At 45.6% G+C, this 20,802-nt stretch overlaps 1 protein-coding gene across 6 annotated transcripts in view; it reads left to right on the top strand.

Moving 5' to 3' along the window:
• enox2 (ecto-NOX disulfide-thiol exchanger 2) overlaps window positions 1–19,501 on the top strand; it is a 144,723-nt gene extending 125,222 nt beyond the window's left edge. For all 6 annotated transcript variants that reach the window (XM_068715145.1, XM_068715143.1, XM_068715141.1 and 3 more), the window contains 7 exons: window positions 3,218–3,332; window positions 5,884–6,071; window positions 8,108–8,248; window positions 11,836–11,892; window positions 12,843–12,948; window positions 15,244–15,329; window positions 18,678–19,501. In XM_068715145.1, the coding sequence (XP_068571246.1) occupies window positions 3,218–3,332; window positions 5,884–6,071; window positions 8,108–8,248; window positions 11,836–11,892; window positions 12,843–12,948; window positions 15,244–15,329; window positions 18,678–18,809 (825 nt within the window). In that variant the 3' untranslated portion in view covers window positions 18,810–19,501. The remainder of the gene's footprint in view (window positions 1–3,217; window positions 3,333–5,883; window positions 6,072–8,107; window positions 8,249–11,835; window positions 11,893–12,842; window positions 12,949–15,243; window positions 15,330–18,677) is intronic.
• The last annotated feature ends 1,301 nt before the right edge of the window (window positions 19,502–20,802 follow it).

Raw genomic sequence — 20,802 nt, 5'->3', positions numbered from 1 at the left:
AAACAACAGATTTTAAGGTGAAGCAGAAGCAGCAATCAACTTGTACAAAAACGTCTCTTTTAAAGGTAGGTGTTGCTAAGCAAAATTGTTGGTTTAATGTTCAGATTTGCTCGGACCGTGAGGGTCTCTCAGGGATCTACTCTCCTCTCTATATACACAGTAGCAGGAAGTATTAAAGTCTAGTATGTGGATACCAGAGTGATTTGATCAGGCCTCCAGGGACCTGTCCGTTCTTTTTTTCTTAATTCCTTTATAGAGTTGCTGTATACACACTGCCTACACCAGGGAGCACAGCATGACCATAGATGCAGGCGAAGGAGACCACTATGGGTGGGGCGCTCCACCGCAGAATATGTCCTCCATTTATGAAAAAAACGTCCTTAAAAAGACATCCTGGTTCAAACATTCTTTGTAGTGTTTTCTCTTCCAGCTACTTTACACTTAATTATAGCCGTGAGAATAGACTTTATTGTCATTTAGAGTGACACCACACTGTGTTTTACGAGTGTTTGGGTCTCGGAGTGAGAAGCAAACAGACAGATGAAGTCATTTGGAACCCAAAGTCTTGGTTTAGCAGTGGCCCAAATTGAGTCTATGTCTCTCTGGAGCCGTCTGTTAGTGTTTAAGTGAGTTCATGCACAGCAGGGAAACGGGCCAGAATCAGAAGACTACAGAGTCTGTTTGTGATCTGTGAGGTCACAGCGAACTGGTGGAAACGAAACCTTTCTAGAAGGAAAGAAAATATAGATTAATCTACTCGATAGTTTTATATTTGGAATGGATCAAATCACTACTATATATAGGTATTGATGAGTTATTTACAGCTCCTTTCCCCTGCGTGGGCGTGAATCCGGTTTAAAGCTCCATCAAACACGAACCACTAGGAAGCCGTAGTAAACGAGCCCTGATAGGCCACAGGCTCATCAAGCAGTTATGGCTAACCTGTCAGTAAACCGTGGACGTTCACATCCAACAGACGCAGAAGCCGCTCGATCCGATATCCACTCACCTTTTTGGTTCGGTTTGGTCACCGCCGACTACTGAGCAAAAAGAAAAAAATCTATGGGACTCTGGGCTTGCTCGATGCTGCTTGTTTACGTCAGCTCTCTTGTCATTTATCGCTGGGCTGATAGAGCACACTCAGCTCTGAGTCTGAGCTGGAAACCGCTGCCTTTGGCTTCATACGTGGGAGTAATAAGAGCTGTGAGACCCGACCATACGTTCTGTGTGAGCGAAACAATGGCCGAAGAAACGTGTTGAAAAGCTGCAGAGGTGGGTGCTAAGTCTCAGCGACCGTCAGCACAAGTGGTCATTCGGTTTACATTACACAGACATATGGCTTAATGCAGGTTCATTTTCACACTGATCAGAGAAAGGCTGCATAGCACTGGCAGCCACTGGCCAGGGTAAAGAGCATAGGTAAGTAAGTGCAGTTGCTGAGGGGTAGTTTATCATCAAATAGGCAGCCAGTTTCACTCTCGGTCATATTGTATATTCAGTATGATTCTCTGGCCCGGAGGTGAAATATGGAGGAACGAGCAGCGGCGCTGAGTCGCTGCAGCTCGCAGGCAGAATCAGACAACAGCTGCCTCGCTCGATCAGTGTTTTCATGTTGTGTGTGTGTGTGCGTCCTCCTGTGCATGCAGTGTATGTGTGTGTGTGTGTGTGCGCACAGCGTGCTCCATACACACCAGCTGTGTGTCTGCATGTGCTTGTGCATGCAGAGTACCTGTTTGACCTCTGCCATGGGCTCCAGACGATAACGTCAGCTGACAGATGTTTGTAAGTTTGTTTACTCTTGGGCAGCTTCTTGGCTTTTTAGCATTATTTTTCAGCCTGTTGTTGGGAATTCATTGATGGAGCACTTTGTGTGTCTGTCCACCGGTGGTGTTTGTGTAAATGCACAAGTGTGTTTCCACAACTTTCCACTGTTTCAACTTTATTGTGTATTTATGTTACTAACTAGACGACCAGACATCCTTATCTGTGAAATATATCATGTCGGCTTGATTAAGACTGTGAGGTAACTAAAGGGGAGTAAAGTCATATTTTAACAATGTTATCAACCCAAACAACGGTTGGCTAACTTCCTAACTGGCTGAACTTGTTATAGAAGGTGAGGCGTCGTATACACTACCCAGTAAAGCGCTCATTCAAGGTCTTTTTCAGCCAGGACCGCTATGATTCAGTATTATTGCTTATCGTCTCTTCAATAACATCGTGTCGTGACTAGATATTCTTTTCGAGATATAACGTCTCGATAATCGGAGCATGAGAACATTTAAAAGACCTTCAAGCCCCTGAATGGTACATGGGTATCGGTCTGTGTCTCTTGACAGCACAGTAAGCTGTGCGCTTGACTCTCCTGCTTCATTATCATAAGACCTCCTGTTTTTAATAGAAACACTGTGTACTGCTGTAGCTAGACGTCTGCTCACACCAGGGAATGAAACCGGAGCCACGTCCGTGTGTTCGTGGTGTGAGCTTCGCATGGACCGTCTACTGTGTGCAAAAGCATCACCAGGATTGGTATTTGTTCTGCTTTTTCTCTGGAAACGGACCTGAAGGCTTTGGTCTTATTTACAGCCTATCCAGTCCATTGGTTTGACCTTAATCTGTAAACCATTCTGAAACCTGCTTCTGCTTACTGGTCTCTAGATGGATGTAGTCATTAGTTATTCTGCCTGCAAGGGTGAAAATGAAACTGATAAGATTGGTATTTTACAGTTACCGCTGTGGGTTTCCAGATGTGGGTGTTGAAAACCAACAGCTCACATTGTAAACAGAATATGCTCAAAGACACATTTCATGCCTCGTCGTCTTGAATCTGTGTTTCCTGACGTGATGCTGCTTTTGACATTTTTGACAGGAGCTGTTGTTGTCACACGCGTATCGTGTATTTTAGCCTGAATGTGAACCATTTCTCCCAAGAAACAAGAACGGCAAAGTACAGAACGGTGGGGTCTGGCTATATTTGTGCTACCATCTGCCCTATCCCTGTGCCAGAGGAGGAATGTAGCTCCAGCTCTGATTCATCTGCTCTCCTTCGTCCTGCACTGATCTGCTATAAGTGTTCCTCACAGCTAATGCTTAGCTTTGAAATGAAAGAGGGGCCTCACTGATGATCCTTCTACTACTAGCACCTGCTTAAAAAGGTGCATCAGCCGTGACCGTTTGCCGTTCTGACCCTCCCTTCTTGTCGGTTTGTGTCTTGCAGGAGATTAGAAACATGCACAGCGAGCAGCTGATGGGCATCAGGCGAGAGGAGGAGATGGAGATGTCCGACGACGACATGGAGGACTCCCCTGACAGCAAGGACTCTGAGGACTCAGGTATGCATATGCATTTGCACGTATTCACGGTTCAACACGTCTGTCGACATGCGCTGATCAAGATCTTCAGGGGACGAACGCCGAGAGCGTCGAATAAACGGGGGGGAGAATGACGGCTGTGTTTGACTGAAACGACAGTAATCATCCCCCGAGCGTCTGACATGAATAGAAGAACGCATTCAAAGTACGTCAAAATGCCGACACCCGAGCACGCTTTGCTGCGTCGACGTTGAACACGACGACTAAAAGACATCCGCCCCAGTCCACCTTGTGATGCACGCTACTCCGTGTTTGTGAATCTGTCCACACCTTGCCAGCTGCCGTCTAATATCAGATCGGGGTTCCACTGAAGTGCCGTAATCCTCTGCCTCTCCCTCAAAGGACTCTCTTTGTGTTCGCCGAAGAAACTAACGGCGCTCCTAATCTCTCCACCGCCGTTACAATAACCCACGAGTCTAGAGTAGTCGCCCGGGCAACAGTGCTGCATCCGTCGCCGTGCGCTCCGTGCCTCTCCGCGTGCCGTTACGCTCTCTTCACATACTCCTTCTTCTCGCCTTATAATCACTCCAATCTCTGCCGTTTGCTAATATGACAGCTTCTCTAATCAGCATGCAAATGTATGTAAATACAGGCGTCAGCTCGGCCCATTCTCTTTCGCAACCTTGCTGTATTTAATTTCGATATCAGCAATTAGCATCGCTGGCAAGGACCTGTCATTCCACTCGATGCAACAGGATTGACAGAGGTGATGGGTGTTAATGTGACACTTTGTCTTATTTGTGTTAACTGCAGACTGTTACACCCCCTTTACTCACTAACCTTTTAGCAAAGGGGCATGTTTACACGTCAACCAGGCCCGCTGAAAACACCTGTGTTTTGACTGCAGCCTCTTAAAAAGTAAATCAATGCTCTGCGTCTGACTCATGTACAGAATAGAAAGCAAAATAACCGCTTGTGTGCGTGACTGTGTGCCTGTAGGTGTGTGTGTGTGTGTGTGTGTGTGTGTGTGTGTGTGTGCGCGCGCTCGTGGATATCTGCAGGTCGATAGCGCCGCCTGTTATGTAACAGAGGGGGAATTGCTCTGAATCTGGCCAAGCGGTTGACATCCCCTCACACCAAGTTGATGAGGCTCTCAGATCAATAGTCTTCTCACCTCATACCCTCATTTTGCTGGGAGAAAAGTACACACAAACACGGCGTGGACGCACACACACACACACACACACACACACACACACACACTCGCCCAGCAAGAGTTCATTAACACTGCCAATGGTCCTCCATGATAGACTGCAGGCAGCACTCATGAACACCCACACAAAACCTAACCAGACACGCAGTCATGCACACACACACACACACACACACACACACACACACACACACACACACACACACACACAGAGGATGGGGCTTATCTCCCCACTCCAGTCAGTGTATTTCACTTTTCCAAAGAGCTTCGCCCCTCAAGGCCCACAGGAGGAGAGCAGAGCTGATAATACTGGACATCTCTGGAGCCGAGCAGGTTTCAAATAATAATAACTCCCACCGTCTCGTCTCTTTGCTCAATAGGTCAGGTCAAAGTCCAGTAGAGAGCTATTGGACAAAACACTCTGGGATTATCACCGCTTTCTGGAGTCTATGTTGATGTACTGTAAGGTGTTTGATTATCCCACACGGATTGAATATCAAAATAACAATTTACAGATAGCTTGACAGCGTGGTACCTTGACATTTTGGTCCCTTTTTTTTTTTTTGCTGGGTAGATGTGTGAAGAACAATTTCGGTTTCACAAGAAAAATTTCTGCATTTGAGTGTTTTTTGAGTGGGTCTTTTCTTTTGCGTAAAACCGTGTTCAAGATTTCACAACTTTTTAATTTCAATCTGATGACAGTTGTGGGGTTGTTTGCTAAAGTGGAGAGAGCAGCTGCTTCCAGTTCTTTTCCCCATTCTCTATTCCCGCTTCAAATTCTTCTTAAAACCAAAACTCTTAAAATTTGCTGTAAACAAACAAATCGGACTCTCCCTAATACTCCAATACCCGTGAGTTTGGCCACTGTTGCTCTGTAGAAGAAGCCGGTCAGAGCAGTAGTGAATATTTATCAATCATCTCAAAGTAGAGCTACATGAAGCTGATTAAATGAGTCTTACTGAATTAAACCCACGGATATTTGAATGCCGTTCTAGAGACTTAAAAGCGCCCTGATCTTTTTCTGTCCTGCAGGAAAGGACAGAGACATATTTAGCAGCAGACATATATCAAGAGGACATTTGTCATTTAGTGTTTCAAGATGCCTGAAATTTGCATAAAGTCAAACTGAGCTCCATTACGCTTTTGAATTTTAAGACGCTCACCACCCCGTAATCCTCCTCGGTGTTTCCTTTCCCCCGCTCTCGAATGAACAGTGAGGGATCTGCTTGCAAATGTCTCCGCGTAACTGATACACAAGCTTCAATATTTTGATAAAAAGCCGCGCTGTGAGACTGAGACCCAGTCAACCGTGGCAGTGTTTTACACGATAAACACCATATTCCATTCTGCTCCCTGTAGCTGTTTCCCAAGCGGAAGCCTTGAAGGAGGAGAACGACTCGCTGCGCTGCCAGCTGGACGCCTACAGGAACGAGGTGGAGCTGCTCAAACAGGAACAAGGCAAGAACCAACCGGTCGGCAGCGAGGAGGACAACGCGCACTCTCAGCAGCTCAGCTTCCTGCAGCAGGCTCTGCAAGGCATGCAGAAGGTATCTGCACATGCAGCCGTCTGTCCAACAATAGGTTTAATCTCCTGTTCCTAACTGTTAAACACCTGGATGTTTTTAAAAACAAAGTCTCTCAGGTTAACCCATTGAGTTTTCAATGCAGGACTTTAAAAGTGAGTGCTGTGCAGGAACAAGTAGAGAGGTACAGCTGTCTGCAGCAGCTGTTCGTCTCTTCTGAAGAGCTGCTGAAATAATTATCTTTTCAGGTTTACTCTGGTTAAAGGAAAGCTTATTCGCTGTTGGAATTGGTTTTACTTGGGATTGGAAGGTCGTGAGCTGTGATTCGAATAGCGCACAAAACCCAAGGCTATTAAAACAATTTCAAACCATTTATTCAAAGAATTATCATGAAATGGAGTGGATCTTTCTACGAAAATGTGCCTCGAATACCATTCAGCACAGTATGTACAGTATGCTTACTTCTAAACGTGGTTCTTCAGTCTTCCATTCCCAAATTAAACCCCTCTCAGTGGTTGGTGTTACGGTTTTTGGATTGGTTTATTGGCAACACGTTCATATATTCATATATTCATAAGATACTTGCTCTGTGTGAGACTTTGTGAGGGATAGAACAATAGAAGGCAGAGACGGGCATTCGATGTCTGAAGCCAAAAAGAAATCGCATAATGAAAGAAAACGGTTTTATGAGATAGTTCAAGATGCATATGCACATTTCAATAAATTAGAAATAAAACGTAAATATATCATAACGCATGAAAGGAGAGAAGGCACTGAGAAATTGTGATGTATCACTTGGACACATTTATTATGTTCTGTTATTTTATAAAATCAACATCTTAAGCTGTGGCTCAAAAGTTCCTTCTTGAACTGGGAAACTATCTCCTGGAGCTTTCAGTCATTTCACATGATCTTCACAAGCAGATGGAGGAGGAAAGAAAATCCATCGCCGACTGTATTTCTTAACTAAAGAATATTTGAACTCCTGCAGCTTCACCTCTACTCTGCAAACATCTGCTGAGGAAGATCATGTGCTTTTGGTGACCTTGTTTCCTTCACTACTGAATCTTTATGGTGCAACCTTCCCACGTTCTAAAGAACAACCCCTTTAATCTCACCGTTAAGCACGGAAGAACCACTAAATTGACTCATTCTGGCATTTGTCAAGTGTCCGCACTTAGCTAGCTGTCACAGGTAATGGAAATTATGATCGATTCATGTAAAGAAGAGAATCCATTAATGCCCTGCTGTTCATTCCTGCTTACAGTGAGTAATTACTTTTGCAGCTTACGTCTCTCATGGTGTGTTTATGAAAAGATTAGGGGAACGGATTAAATGAACTGGACGACGCCGAAATTGGATACCTCTCCTTTCCCGGGGTCCACATGTTGCTTCACGCAGACACATAAATTGCAATGAAATATTATCAGCGTGTGCTGGCAACCTGTTCCCTCGTTTGTGAATTATAGTGTGCGTCTCACAAAGGCACTCGGATGTGTAGTTCAGCAACAGAAAGAAAAGAAAAAAAACCCACCCTGGCTGTAAAGACCCCCCGTGTCTCAAAGACCCTCGTTTTGTTGACATGAACGCAGCAGGAGGCGAATCTTTCCATCTGCGTTCAGCAGATAAATTGGCGATCAAAGCTTCGTCTAACACCAGTTCCTGCTTCACCCCAAAGCAAGGATGAAACCCCAATGAGCGTTACTTCTCTCGTGATGTTCTTCATCTATGTGTAATGAGGGATTCTTTTGTGTATTACAAGCAAAACGATTTGGCAAATTATTCCTCTTGGACCCATTGGAAGAGAATCGAATAAGACCATAATACAACTGTTTTCTCTTTAGTAAATGTTTATTGAAGATATAATTCACGTCGGTGTCTAATTGCTTTTTTGTTTTGAGCTGAAGTTGTAATTACCGATGTAGGGATTGCATGCTAAATATTAATAAAACAAATGGCTGATTTTGTTTTAGCAGGTTAGTATTTTCACGGTTAGTTAGCTCACCGCAGCATTAGCGGCTTACCGTTCTCCCCTTTTTCTTCTTCTGTTGTTGTTGCAGCAACTCTTAAAAATGAGGGACGAATTAAAACAGCGGGAGGCGGAGCTGGAGAAGAGTTTGGAGGACAAACAGCAGCTGAACACCCAAGTCCAGAACCTGAAGGAAGGACTCCAGAACCTGCAAAACACACACGTGATGCAGGTTCGTCTGACAGAAAACACACATTTCACAGCTGGCTTTCCTGAGAATGAAGCGAGGGGAAGAATCTGCCAAGTTTCCTCGGGTTTTTTTTTTTACGTGAAAGTTCATTTCTGGGTTACTCTCTTTGCTTGAAAGTGAACATTATCTAATTTGCACTTTAATAAGAAAGAAATTAGTTTCCGCGCATGAAAGATATTGGAGGAATAAATCCTCGATAAACAAAAGGACATAATGTGATAGTGGTGATGTGGAGTTTTGGGTCGAGGAAAATGACTCAATAACTTGAACTAGTTTAAAACTTATTTCAAAGCTCATCAGATATCCCAAAGTAGCTATTTTGGGTGAGATCCGTATGATATTAACACTGAGAGAAAAGACCTACCGCAGTGAGACAGACGTTTTCCAACTTCAATGTTCTGGATTCCCATTTTCCTCCCAGGGAGCCTATTTCATTCTTCTTCAACACGGAGTCTAATCGACTGTTTCATTTCTAATTTCCCTCCAAACATGTTTATGATGCAGCGTTCACGTTTTAAGTCGAGTGAAATGATTTCCCTTTACTTTGCTCTGGTTATTGTGCATAATTCCTCCTGTAGAAAACCTACCAATAATCACCTGAAGGACCGTTTGAGGTCCTTTGTGTACTTCAGTTGTACTCCATAGACAGTTCATATGGACAGAAACATGTTCACTACAGTGTCTCATAAAGGTAATAAATGACAGTGTTGGCTACACTACTGTATGTCTTTAGTGCTGAACCAATGAGCTGATTCATCTATTAGTACGTTGGCAGAAAAATGAAATCATAAATTTGGGTTTTGAGGTGTTGGTGAGATCAAAGAAGCAACTTGATGGACAGATAAACGTTGTAGCGTCTACGTCTGCAGAACTATCTTGTCCCTCATCACTTGAATGATATTGTTTGCATGTTAGCAAGCGATTCATCGATGACCAGAAGTGTAAATATCAGCATGTAAGTGAAACATAGCTGGTGCAACAGCCTGCTGCCGCTGGAGTTTCCTTCACAAAAGTACAAATAATACAAAACATGTCAAAATAATGCATATAAAGTCGTCTCACGTCATCTTTAAGGATCTAAAAAAAAAAATACATTATCTATTACAAAACCCCTCCATTATTACAAACAAACATTCATTTCACAACCAGAGACACATCGAGCGCGGCCGACCGCCGTTGAATCGGTTTCCGTATTTGTCTTGCGGCTGAGATTTCATGTGACATTGACGACCAGCAACCCAATCACATTCCTCTCTGATTCCCGGGCGTCTTGTTCCCGTGGGCTCCATCGACTCTGGCCGAGATGTCACGTGATCGATGCGTTCCCACGGCGTGAGTGCGATCGCCACATGGGGAGATATTACAGGAGAGATTGCGCAGATGTGAAACCGCGGTGCCGTGGCGGAGCTGTTGCACACGGCCTCATCGTCTGTTAGAGCCGCTCCTGCTGCATTAGTCATCCATCCCAACATCCCATTTGTTATTTGATTGAACGCGTTGCTTACATTGAGGCATGTCCCCCCCCCCCCTCCCCCTCGACAAAGCTCCATCTGAAATTGATTAGAGGCGAGCTGTCGCACGACAAGAGCACGCTGCTAAATACAATGCAGCGTGATCTACAGTCTTATTAAACAATTTCAGCTTTCAGGGGCCATTTTTCTCCGTTAGACGTGTCGTGTTTACAAATGTTTCAGGTGTTGTCCCGTATTCCCAGGATTCAAGTGCTAATGCTCGTCGATGTTCCTTCTGGCCCGGCGTAATGAGAGGAAGGGCTGTCGTCGAGACGAGCCTCGGGTTCAATCGCCTATTAAATTGGATGATAATACGAGCGGGAGGCTCTCGATCCACGCGGGGCCCCATGTGCTGTCTGTTGGCTTTCCAATGTACTTGCAGGTTTTTCGTGCGACGCAGAGCTGAATTTGTAATTCGCGAAAACGTCTCCTCGCTCGCATCAACCAGAGTGACAGAGTTGTCAATAGCCCGTTAATGGTGATGAGTTTGATTTGAAATGTGTCGCCGCCACTGCGAGCTCGGGGAAAATATGCTAATTACATTCCTGCATGTGGGCAAACATGAATCATGAGAGGCAGTCTCATTAAAGGGGGGGGGGAGAAATCAATTTTCGGGAGAGGGTTTCTCCGAAGATAAGCCGTCGTTTTGTGTTATTTGTCATGTTGGAGAGATCTCTTCACGTCACCACTCATTGCTGGATTGACACCAGTGCAGGTCATTGAGGCCATTAACCCCTGTTACTATTACGATCAAAGCAAACGCCTCGTGACATTTTCTCCATACGTATTATATTTCAGCGCTGGCACTGATGATTATTTGTGTTATTGATTGATCTGTCGTTTATCTTTCTGATTAAAGGAGCACTTGAACGATTTACCGTTTCATTTCTTTGACGTAAAAAGGACTTGCGAGAGACACGGGTAAAAGAAAAACGGTCAAAATCAAACCGGCAGAGGCTGAAATATTAGTCGAGCTCCGAAAAATGCTCAGCGTCTTTAAATTTGACTCTTGTCTGGTAAATGTCTTTAAAACGCCACAAGTTTAGTTTTTCAGGCTCGCTGTCGAGGTTTAAGAGTCTTGAGCTCAAGGTTGTTCTGTCGGCACTTTTGAAAGCTCCCTTCAGAGCCACAGAGGACGTTATACAGCCGAGCACTCCAGCAAGTGAACTGGTGTTCATGTGGAGTCTTTAAAATGTCAGAAAATTGTGAAAAAGGCTCATCGTAGTTTCCCAGGGCCACAGCGCTGTCATCTTAAAATTGCTTGTTTTGTCCAAAAAAACCAATCCAAAACCTAAAGATACTCGATTCAAATGTTATAAAACAGAGAAGAGCAGTAAATGCTTCTGTTTCAGAAGCTGGAACCAGAGACTGTTTGGCTCTTCTGATTGATAAAACGCTTAAACGGTGACTCAATACGTGATGACGTTGATAATCCTGTGATTACCAACCAGGGGTACTTGCACATTTAATTGTGGTATTTGAAAAGATTGTAGAGTAGCTACGCTGATGTAATCAACTAGAAATTATGGGGTTTTTTTTATATAATAATTATCAGAATAACCAATACCCTTTCAGCTGCCATAGGCCAGCTACACACGGACATTGCTCGGTTTCTCTTTGACGTGACTCAATCAAGAAGAGGATACGAAATGTAGCTTCGGTCACTCTTGATAGTCAAAGGCAGCAGAACAAAGAGACGTCCCGTCTGGTGAGGAGGCACCGTTCAGGGCTGTGGGCGTTCTTCCACACTGAAAAGGTTGAGAAGCACTGGTCTGATAGAAAACAATGGAGTAATTATCTCTGCACCAATATATTCCCAGGAAATCCGAAACCCCACAAAGTCTTTCATTGTTGCAAAATTAATCGCTCACGTTAATTATATCCAAATGTAGTTGGAGCGTGTCTCTTGTTTTTCTCCTTTTTTTCAAAGTCAGCAACATTTCTGGACATTATTCTAAAAATAGACGATGCCTGTGCTCCCCCCCCCCCTCCTCTGTCTGACATGAGCACTTAGCTTTTTTTTTTTTTTTCTTCTCATATGTCTCTAATGCGCTGCAGCTGGAGACGTCGAAGGAAGACGACGGAGGCGGCGAGGAGAGCGCTAATCAAACCAGCGTAAGTGGGAAAAGGTTGAGCCCTCCTCAAATCCTCTCCAGATATTGCTTTGTGTCCTCATTCTCCCTTCTTCTTCTTCTTCTTCTTCTATCCTCCTCTGACACTCTCACTAACCTCCGCCAGTGACATGACAGATCATTACGGGCCAATCCAGTTCACTGCAACTGCATGTGTCATCGAAATAAATCACCCAGACACAACTGGGCTAGGAAATAAAGAACTCATAAAGTCAAAATGGCTCGCACATGTGCATATGTCCCCCACACCCGCACACACAGTGTTGTGAGTGTTGTGGATAGATTAGAAACAGGAAAGGGCCACCGGGCATCTCGCACCATAAGTGGAAATAGTACACACACAATAGCATGTAGGACAACACGCAGACAAAAAAACTCCTCTGTTGTTCCGCCGCCATTTTTCTGCCACCTGTCAGATCTGAAACAAACAGCTTGATCATTTCCTCTCCAAGTCTCTCTCTCTCTCTCTCTCTCTCTCTCTCTCTCTCTCTCTCTGTGTTCTTCTTTCACTTGTCCCTCCTTTGTCTGTGTGTGTGTGTGTGTGTGTGTGTGTGTGTGTGTGTGTGTGTGTGTGTGTGTGTGTGTGTGTGTGTGTGTGTGAGACATGCATTCCATCCCTCTATCAGAAATATAGCTGCTGGCAAAAGAATCTCCCCCGCCTCATTATCCTCGTCTTCATTGTCTCGCCGTGTTAATGTGTTGGTCATGAAACTTCCTGATGTTTTCATTCTCATTCACGTTCGTCTGTTTACTGCGTGCCAAGCGTCGACTCGAGTCTCAGCTTGTTTACTTCTCGTCAGCCGCGGTCAAACAGTGGCTGGGAGCAGATTCCGTTAACGCAACTGTCTTAACTGTGTGTGTGTGTGTGTGTGTGTGTGTGTGTGTGTGTGTGTGTGTGTGTGTGTGTGTGTGTGTGTGTGTGTGTGTGTGCAGGAAGCCACAGTTTCAACCGTGGTGTCCTGCAGTCAGGAGAAGGAAGGCCCCACAGAGAGGAACCCACCGAGTCCCGTCCACTCCGAGAGGGAGGCTCTGCTCGTTGGTACGCTGACACAAATCTGACTCTTGCATCGCTAACACCGCTTAGCTGTAAATGTTGTAAATGTTGTTTTGGGAATTTCTTCAAATTTGGCCCAAACGTCCACCAGGACACAAGGATTAGCATTTGGTGGTTTTTGGCGATTACTCAAGAATTCATGTGCTAATTATGAGAATTTCCCACAAATGTCTTAATAGGATAAAAAGATAAAGGGATGGCATTTTGGATTCTTAGCCATACTGTGGCACTCGCTTTTTGTAGGAATTTGATTAATTGCACATTTGTTTCAGAATAAACTAAGCACAGGCACAATATGAATCTGAAAATGATGTCGAAAAACCCGAAGCAATGAGCACCTTCTCAGCCTCAGTTAGCTTTGAACAAACTACATCGAACATCCAATCATGTCTAAAGTGTTTATACCTGCTTCAAATGGCCACACTGCTGTTCTAGCTGCCTCCAGGCATCTCTCTCTCTCTCTCTCTCTCTCTCTCTCTCCCCCTCTCTCGCTCATCTCTCAGGTCGGTGCTTTCAAACAGTCTCCCGGCTACCTTTTGATCCCACCAGTCTGAACAGCGCAGCTTCTCCTGTATTAATGGTTCATACTGCTTACTAGCAGCTTAATCATTGTTTATTGTACTCCCGCTTCCTTCCTGCGGCTGCCGCCAGCCACGGGCCGCACATCTGCCGTCATGAAAAGAGTTGGCGGCGACCGCTCCGTGCCTGAAAGCGGCCTGTAGTGGTGTGTGGAGTGCAGAGAGAGAACTTCAGAGTACGGGACCGACCCCGCTCACTGTCGGTCACTTGCACACCTGAGCAATTGCTGTGTAAAGTGAGCATTATTGTATAATGCTCTGTTGCAAATTGTTGGACACGGCCTCAAGCCCCCCCCCCCCCCCCTCACTTCAAGTACACAGAGGCCCGGAGGTGGGTGCATATTCCCAAATGAATCCGTGTTATATAAAAGTACCATAAAGTAATTGACACAGCCTGGGGGCGGGAAGTAATCCAGCGCAGGGTTATTGGTTGGTTTCTGGAGCTGCAGGCGTTGTACTTGATGTGTGTTTGAAGGGGCTAAGATAATACGATATTCACAGAGCGGCTGAGGGACGGGGGTCAGAAGGGGCTTACGGCTCAGCTTTGCAAAGGGCACTTGAGCAGATTACCGTGGCATTGTTGAAAACCGGCAGCAGGTGTGAAAGCGGACTTTCTTGCGGTGCCTTCAGATACAGCGTGAAGCACGAACGCATAAAAAAAAATAAAAATCAGTAGAAATACTCCAACAGAGATTTGCTCTCGCTGGTGCAATTTAAGTTGAAATCTCTTCCGCTACCGTCGAGATGTAAATTTGCATGACAATGTAAAGCAGAAGCTTTGGATTCCCCCATCAGATTCGGGAAAGTCTGATGGTCACAGTTTGCCTTTTATCCTGAGTTGGCAGACCCAAAGGAGGAAATGTGGTGCAAAAAAAAATAATGGGAGCAATTTTGAGTTTCTGTTGACTTTTTAAAAGTGCTCCAACGATCATCTCATTTGAATATGTATTGATCATGAATCTGAGTCTTAATATGACACTCTGACACTCACTCATATTCTGGCAGTGTGCACACAGGGAGTGGGCGCATGTAGTTACAGCAAACGTCTGTACGAGTAGCTGGAGAACATGTCCGTTGGCTCTTTGAAGGCAAATAAACACAGACAGCGAAACCACTCCAGTGGGTGATTTTATAAAAATAAATCAACATGAGATCTACTTGGTATTGTGTCTGAATTGGACCATTAGACTCATAGTCAGCGGATCAGCTCCAGGCCAGCGCGTTGTTCCTGTTCGACTTTCGACTTACCTCCTGCGGCGTGGCAAAAATGAAGCCTTGAAGTAGTAATTTCCTCTTTAAAAAGTCTCAAGCGTTTGCTGCATCGTCGTCCTCTTTAAGACTTTTAACACTGTTTGTGTGTTGATTCCGCTGCCGGTTTCCTCGCTGCTCTGTAGGTGGTTAGCAAGCAGAGGTGGAGGATTATCTCTCTCCTGGTCCCGTCTATGAGCCGACAGCAGATGGTTTGTTTGAGCTGGGGGGAAGAGTACGGCTTTTTTTGATGAGAGACAACGGCATCAAAGCCGCCATTAAACACTCCCTGTAATCTGGAGCCACAATGTACGAGAGGCTCTTAGCGGCTCCGGGACTCCCGTCAGAGGCACATTCGTTTCGTCCGCTCTCGACTGGCGACAGGAACTGGATGTTTTTGCGACGCGTCTCCGCTTTTAACATGTTTCAACGACTTCCTTTGTTCCTCCTTCAGGGATCATTTCCACCTTCCTGCACGTCCACCCGTTCGGAGCCAGCATCGAGTACATCTGCTCCTACCTGCAGCGTTTGGACACCAAGGTAAGCGGGTTCGCTTGAATCAAGACTCTGGCCCTCGGTATCAGAGCCTGCCCTCGGTATCCCCTGTGGATCAGATACACCCATGCAGACTCTGTGGCGGCCCCCCCATACCGGGCTGACATATGGGCTTGCTGTGTGCCAGGGCCCTGCTGTTTGGAAGAGACAACGGCCCCTCGGGCCATTAGAAGGGCTCGGTAATGCTTTTTCAGCCATTTCCATTGAAGTGGATGTGTTTTGGAGGAGACGGCTTAAGGTGAGGCAGATGCACTTAAAAAGAGTAGTTTGATATTTTGGAGAGCAGTACTGATATTATCTTCTAAACTCTCTGCCAAAATGTCAAAGTATCCCTTTTAGCAATCAGAATAAGATTGGCTGGATGGAGATTGTGTACCTTTTTTTTTATTGTGGTAATCTCTTTGAGATTAAGATTTTATGGGCCTGACTAGGGATGGGTTCAGCTAATGCCCAGATCTGTTAAGCTCCAGCGCTAACAAAGCTCTTATCAAACCTTTCTTATTAGCAAAAAGCCCTGGAAAAACATGACCAGTGACAACATCTGACTGCCACTGGTTGAAATGACACCTGTGGCAGATTAGATCAGCTGCAGATGAACAGAGATAATTCTGTAACTGCTAGAATTAAAAAGAAGTCTGTCTGTTCTCTGGTTATTATGCGCTCTGCAGCTGGTGCCTGCATTCAGCCAAAGATTGATTGTGAGTGAAAAGTAATTTCTTAACACCAATGTGCGTTTGCCAGTTGACTGAGAGGCAACTGTTCTCTGGAGGAATGATCTGGCTGATAACCTTCCACCAATTTACCCTTCGGTATTTGGAGTCGGTAGTAAAAAGCGGTGAAGGCTGCAGCTGTGAACATTCAACAAGGCGAACGCTACAAACTGTTGTGTTGCTGCCTTCTCAGCCAGGGAAAAGGTGTTCAGACAAAGAGCTCTTATTTGATCAATTTGACGAAATGGTATCAAACCTCATCCCTAGACCTGAGTACAACAGAGGAAACATTCATAGAGGAAAAAGATGTGAACAGAAAAACACATTCACAAACTGCATCAGAGACACTTAGACATCTCTGAATTCATGTAGAACGCTTTTGTTTTGGGGAAGTTAAAGTTTGTCTTCTTACTTTTCTCTTCGCTATATGTCTGGCCATATGCGGCTTGTTGTGTGATTTCCCCTGACGCCGGAACATATTAAAAGTAGATCCTTCATTCTGACACTCGAAGCCAAACAGCGTCCTTAGTTTCCACTCTGTCTGACCGAAGCGCGGCTATTTCATCCCCGTCGTTCCAGACGTATTATCGCTCTTCACCGCCACTCACACGAGGCTTTCAAAAGGCCAACCCTCAATGTCACCTCCGAGTGGTAACACTAAGAGTAATGGCATTTTTTTTTTATTTTATTTTTTTTTTTTTTGCTCCTGTCTCGACAACAAGGAGACCTTCAGAAAAAATTGTCAGATGTCACCGCTCCCTTTACAGTCACTGTCCAGACAGAAGACGCAGTAAACATCCGCGCTGAAACCATCAAATCTCAAGCCACTTAAACTTAAACTCAAACTCGAAATTTAATCTGTCAAAAAACTTTGTCTCTACATCCACAAGGTTGCCCCAAGAAATGCCTGTTCTCTGCAGCAGCTCTCTGGATATGCTCATCACCACCCTGACTCATTCTCACACATGCAAAGAATAGAGAGTGACCGTCTCCTCTCATGCCTTTTGGGGTTGTTTTTGTCTAGTGTGTCTGCGTTGTTCATGTGTTGATACCCTTGTGTGTGTGTGTGTGTGCGTGTGTGTGTGTGTGTGTGTGTGTGTGTGTGTGTGTGTGAGAGTGTGAGATCGTACGCCCCCTCTTGTCTGTCTGTGTGCGTATGAGTTTGCTCGTGCATCTGTTGTTCTCACGTCGACTTTCCGCTACACATATCAAGCAGCCCACAGAGTTTTTTTGTCAATTTCACTAGACTAGACTCTCCAACAACAAGCTCCGATTCCTCTCTGCTTATCTACCGGCTCCACACACACCGGCTCCATTGTCTGCCATGTCACACCGGTCCTATCTCCGTGATGGGCCTTAATGCGTCCTGACATCAGCGCCGGGGCTCCAACAACCCGGTTATTAATGCGAGACGGTGTGGGTCGCCTACAGCGGCCTCGTACAGTGGATTTTTGGCAACGTCACCTCGGGATTTCAGTTGACTGATGAGCCTCGGCCCACCCGAGCGGCGTGAGCCAGATTACGCTTAGTCAGGTGGCAGCGATGCCGTCACACTCCCGCTATAAACTTAGTTGCGCTGTGATTATTTGCAGTTGAGGGTGCGAGTGAGAGTAGAGAGGAGGTGTTGTGTGTAAAAGAATAAAGTGTGGATGGATGAGCAATGTCCAAAGTTAACTCATCGGTTGACTTGGCACATTCTATCATAGTAACATGCCCTCCTCTCTATTCTTAATGTAAAAAAAAATTTAACTTTAAGGAAACTTTGTGACTTGGCAAGAAGACAGCATTTTAAATAGCATGCCTCATCTTAAAGCAGCAACGTGAAGGATATAGTGGCATCTAGTGGTGAGGCTGCAGATTGCATCCTCCGCTCACTCCTCCCTTTCTAAGCGCGTCGGTGAAATACGGCGGCAAAAGGCTCTTTCTAGATCCGGTGTTAGGTTTGACCATTCCGGACTACTGTAGAAACATGGCGGCGCAACGTGGCGGACTCCGTGAAGTATGAACTGTAGATACTAAACATCTCATTTCCGTGGGGTGACCGTGGCTAAGTCGAGAGCAGGGCCGCCTTTCAATCAGAGGGTCGGTGGTTCGATCCCCGGCTCCTGCTCATGTCAATGTGTCCTTGAGCAAGACACTTAACCCCAAAGTAGCTGCGTCTACGGTGTGTAGATAGATACTGAATTGTAAGTCGCTTTGGATAAAAGCGTCTGCTAAATGACCGTAATGTAATGTAATTTCAAAGCTAACGGAAGGCCTCACTTTCTGACAGTGACCAAACACTGGTCAGGATCACAGCTTACTTAAGATTCACGTCACTAATGCCAACAAAGTTTTTCAAAAGTGCATTAAAACACCGTGGTCTATCCTGTCAAAAAAAAAAAAACAAGATTGGAGGATGAACAAAATGTTTTCAATGAAACGCTGGGTGTGTGTTTTTCAAAGATCTGATTGGCATTCATACAAAGCACGAGAATTCTTGTTTCTGATCTCTTGAAGATGGTTCTAGAATGACTTGGTGTGTCGTACTTTGTTCTCTGTCTAATGCTGGTCTGACGTGTGTGTGTGTGTGTGTGTGTGTGTGTGTGTGTGTGTGTGTGTGTGTGTGTGTGTGTTTTCGCAGATTAACACCGGTGAGGTGGAGGCTCTTCTTTCTCGGCTGCCCTGCACCTTCAGACAGGAGCTGACCGGCGTCGGAGCCAGTCTGGAGAAACGCTGGAACTTCTGCGGCTTCCAGGGCATCAAGAGCACGTAGAAACCTGCTCCTGAGAGACACGGAAGACACGAGACAACGCGGGGGGGACACTGTAAAGACGCGAAAGACACAGTATAAAGCCCACAAACATCAGAGACGGTGGACTGTACCTGACTGTACAGGGACACGGAACACTGAGCACAGATCTCGAGATGAGGAGGGAATGTAACAGCATTTCAAGGACTCCGTAACTGGCAGAGATGTAAAAAAAAAAAAAACTTTTAAAAAACGCAGCATTTTCATGGTTACGTGAATGTTGACACCAAAAACCACGGTGGCAGAAATCTTCATGAGCTTGAACTCGGTGTCTGCAAAATATTTTTAGACATAATGACTCTCCAGAAGACCGCCGATTCCCACAGTCACTGGATTATTCTGTAGTAACGGCCCACACGGGGGGGGTGGAGCGCTTTCTGAGCCTGCGGTCGGCTCCGTATGGCGTCGGGTGTGAGCGGCCGGGACTACAGGAGCCGAGGAGGCTCACCGGGGTCTGACTGAACACTTCAACCTCCGAACCCTCTGGCCTCCCTCGCTTCTCTTTTTGCCCTTCCTGGTTTGTAAAATAGATCTAAAAATGGATATATTTCTTCATTTTCTGTAAAGGCTGTTAAACAGTTGCATAGAATCATTTGTTGTAATACACTGTAAATGCTTGGATGATATTTTTGATTATAAAAAGACGTTTGAATATATGAAAATGCTTGAAGTCATATTTTAAACGATGCTCGGGCAGTCTGGTTGTAAAATACCTCTGTGTGTGTGTGTGTGTGTGTGTGTGTGTGTGTGTGTTCTAGTGCCTTTCTACAAACCTGCCAAGCTTCACTATCAGTCCTGGGAGACTCACCCAAATGCACCTGCACAAAGACAAATGGTCTCCTTCTACGCTGGCGCCCCGGTCCTGCTTGAAGGGCATTCTTTTCTTTTCTACCTTTTTCTCCTCTGAGAGGAGCTGGAGCTGCACTCAAGGCTGATTTTTTTCAGAAACCTTACATGAGGCCATTTGTGTCTTTTGAAAGCAAATGAAGCCGGGCTGAAGGCACAGCGCAGCGGCGCCTCACTTTACTGGGAAACACACCTCGGGGATCATGTAACGATGTCTAATTGGTGGGAGGCAGTTGTTGTGTGCTGTTGCTGCCGTGACGCGTACACAACACGTGTGTGTGCGTGTGCGTGCGTGTGTGTGTGTGCGTGCGTGTGTGTGTGTGTGTGTGTGTGTGTGCGCGCTACTTTCCAGGATCCATATATTAGGCGGTTACACAACACGCCTCAGAGGGGAGTTTTCTGCTCCGTCTTTGCCAGACAGAGAGCTCTTGCCGCCAGGACTGGAGGTTCCTCCCAGAAGCCCAGTGGAGCGTTCTTGATGCGCCTCCGCTGGGTCATTTGGCGGCGTGCTCTCCTCCCTTGTCGCTCTGAGAAACAAAGGTTTATTATTACACATGATTTGCGCTCGTCGGCCTCCTCCGTCTCCTACGGGCGTCGCGTTTGAGAAATTGCCGTTCACGCACTTGTCAGCGCGCTGCTCCTCGTACCTGAATTAATAATGGGGAATGAGGATGTTTTGCCTGCAAGTTTCGACGAGGTTTTTTTTTCCTTCCCCATCCGTGTATCCATTATTAACGGCATCGGTTTGAACGGGAGGAGGGCTTCATGGGTGGAAAGTAAACCATGATCCGTCTCGGGGAGAGTGGGGTCGTTTGCATGTTAAATGCAGTGTGTGACCTCCAACCCACTTTGTTTGTAGGCCGCTGTCGAGCGTGATTAGGACAGAGAGTGACTGCTTGTGCTGTGCGTTATTTCTGTCACATGTAGGCGAAACGCAAGACCAGGCCTGTCCCTCTCTTATTACACATTCTCCACTTATTTCTTATGATGATGATGATGATGTTTCTGATAGATGAAGGAACTGCAAATCGGCTTCTGCCTGCTTGATGGCGCTCATGGGATGGTGAGAGATGCTGCCTGTGTGTGGAGTTGTGCATCACTCCACTTCCTC

The sequence above is a fragment of the Cebidichthys violaceus genome, unplaced genomic scaffold (genome assembly GCF_023349555.1).
Source record: "Cebidichthys violaceus isolate CVI_PGR_0920_01 unplaced genomic scaffold, fCebVio1.0.p SCAF_2, whole genome shotgun sequence".
Lineage (NCBI taxonomy): Eukaryota > Metazoa > Chordata > Actinopteri > Perciformes > Stichaeidae > Cebidichthys > Cebidichthys violaceus.
The sequence above is the reverse complement of the archived record's forward strand: the minus strand, read 5'-3'. Positions and strand labels throughout refer to the sequence as shown.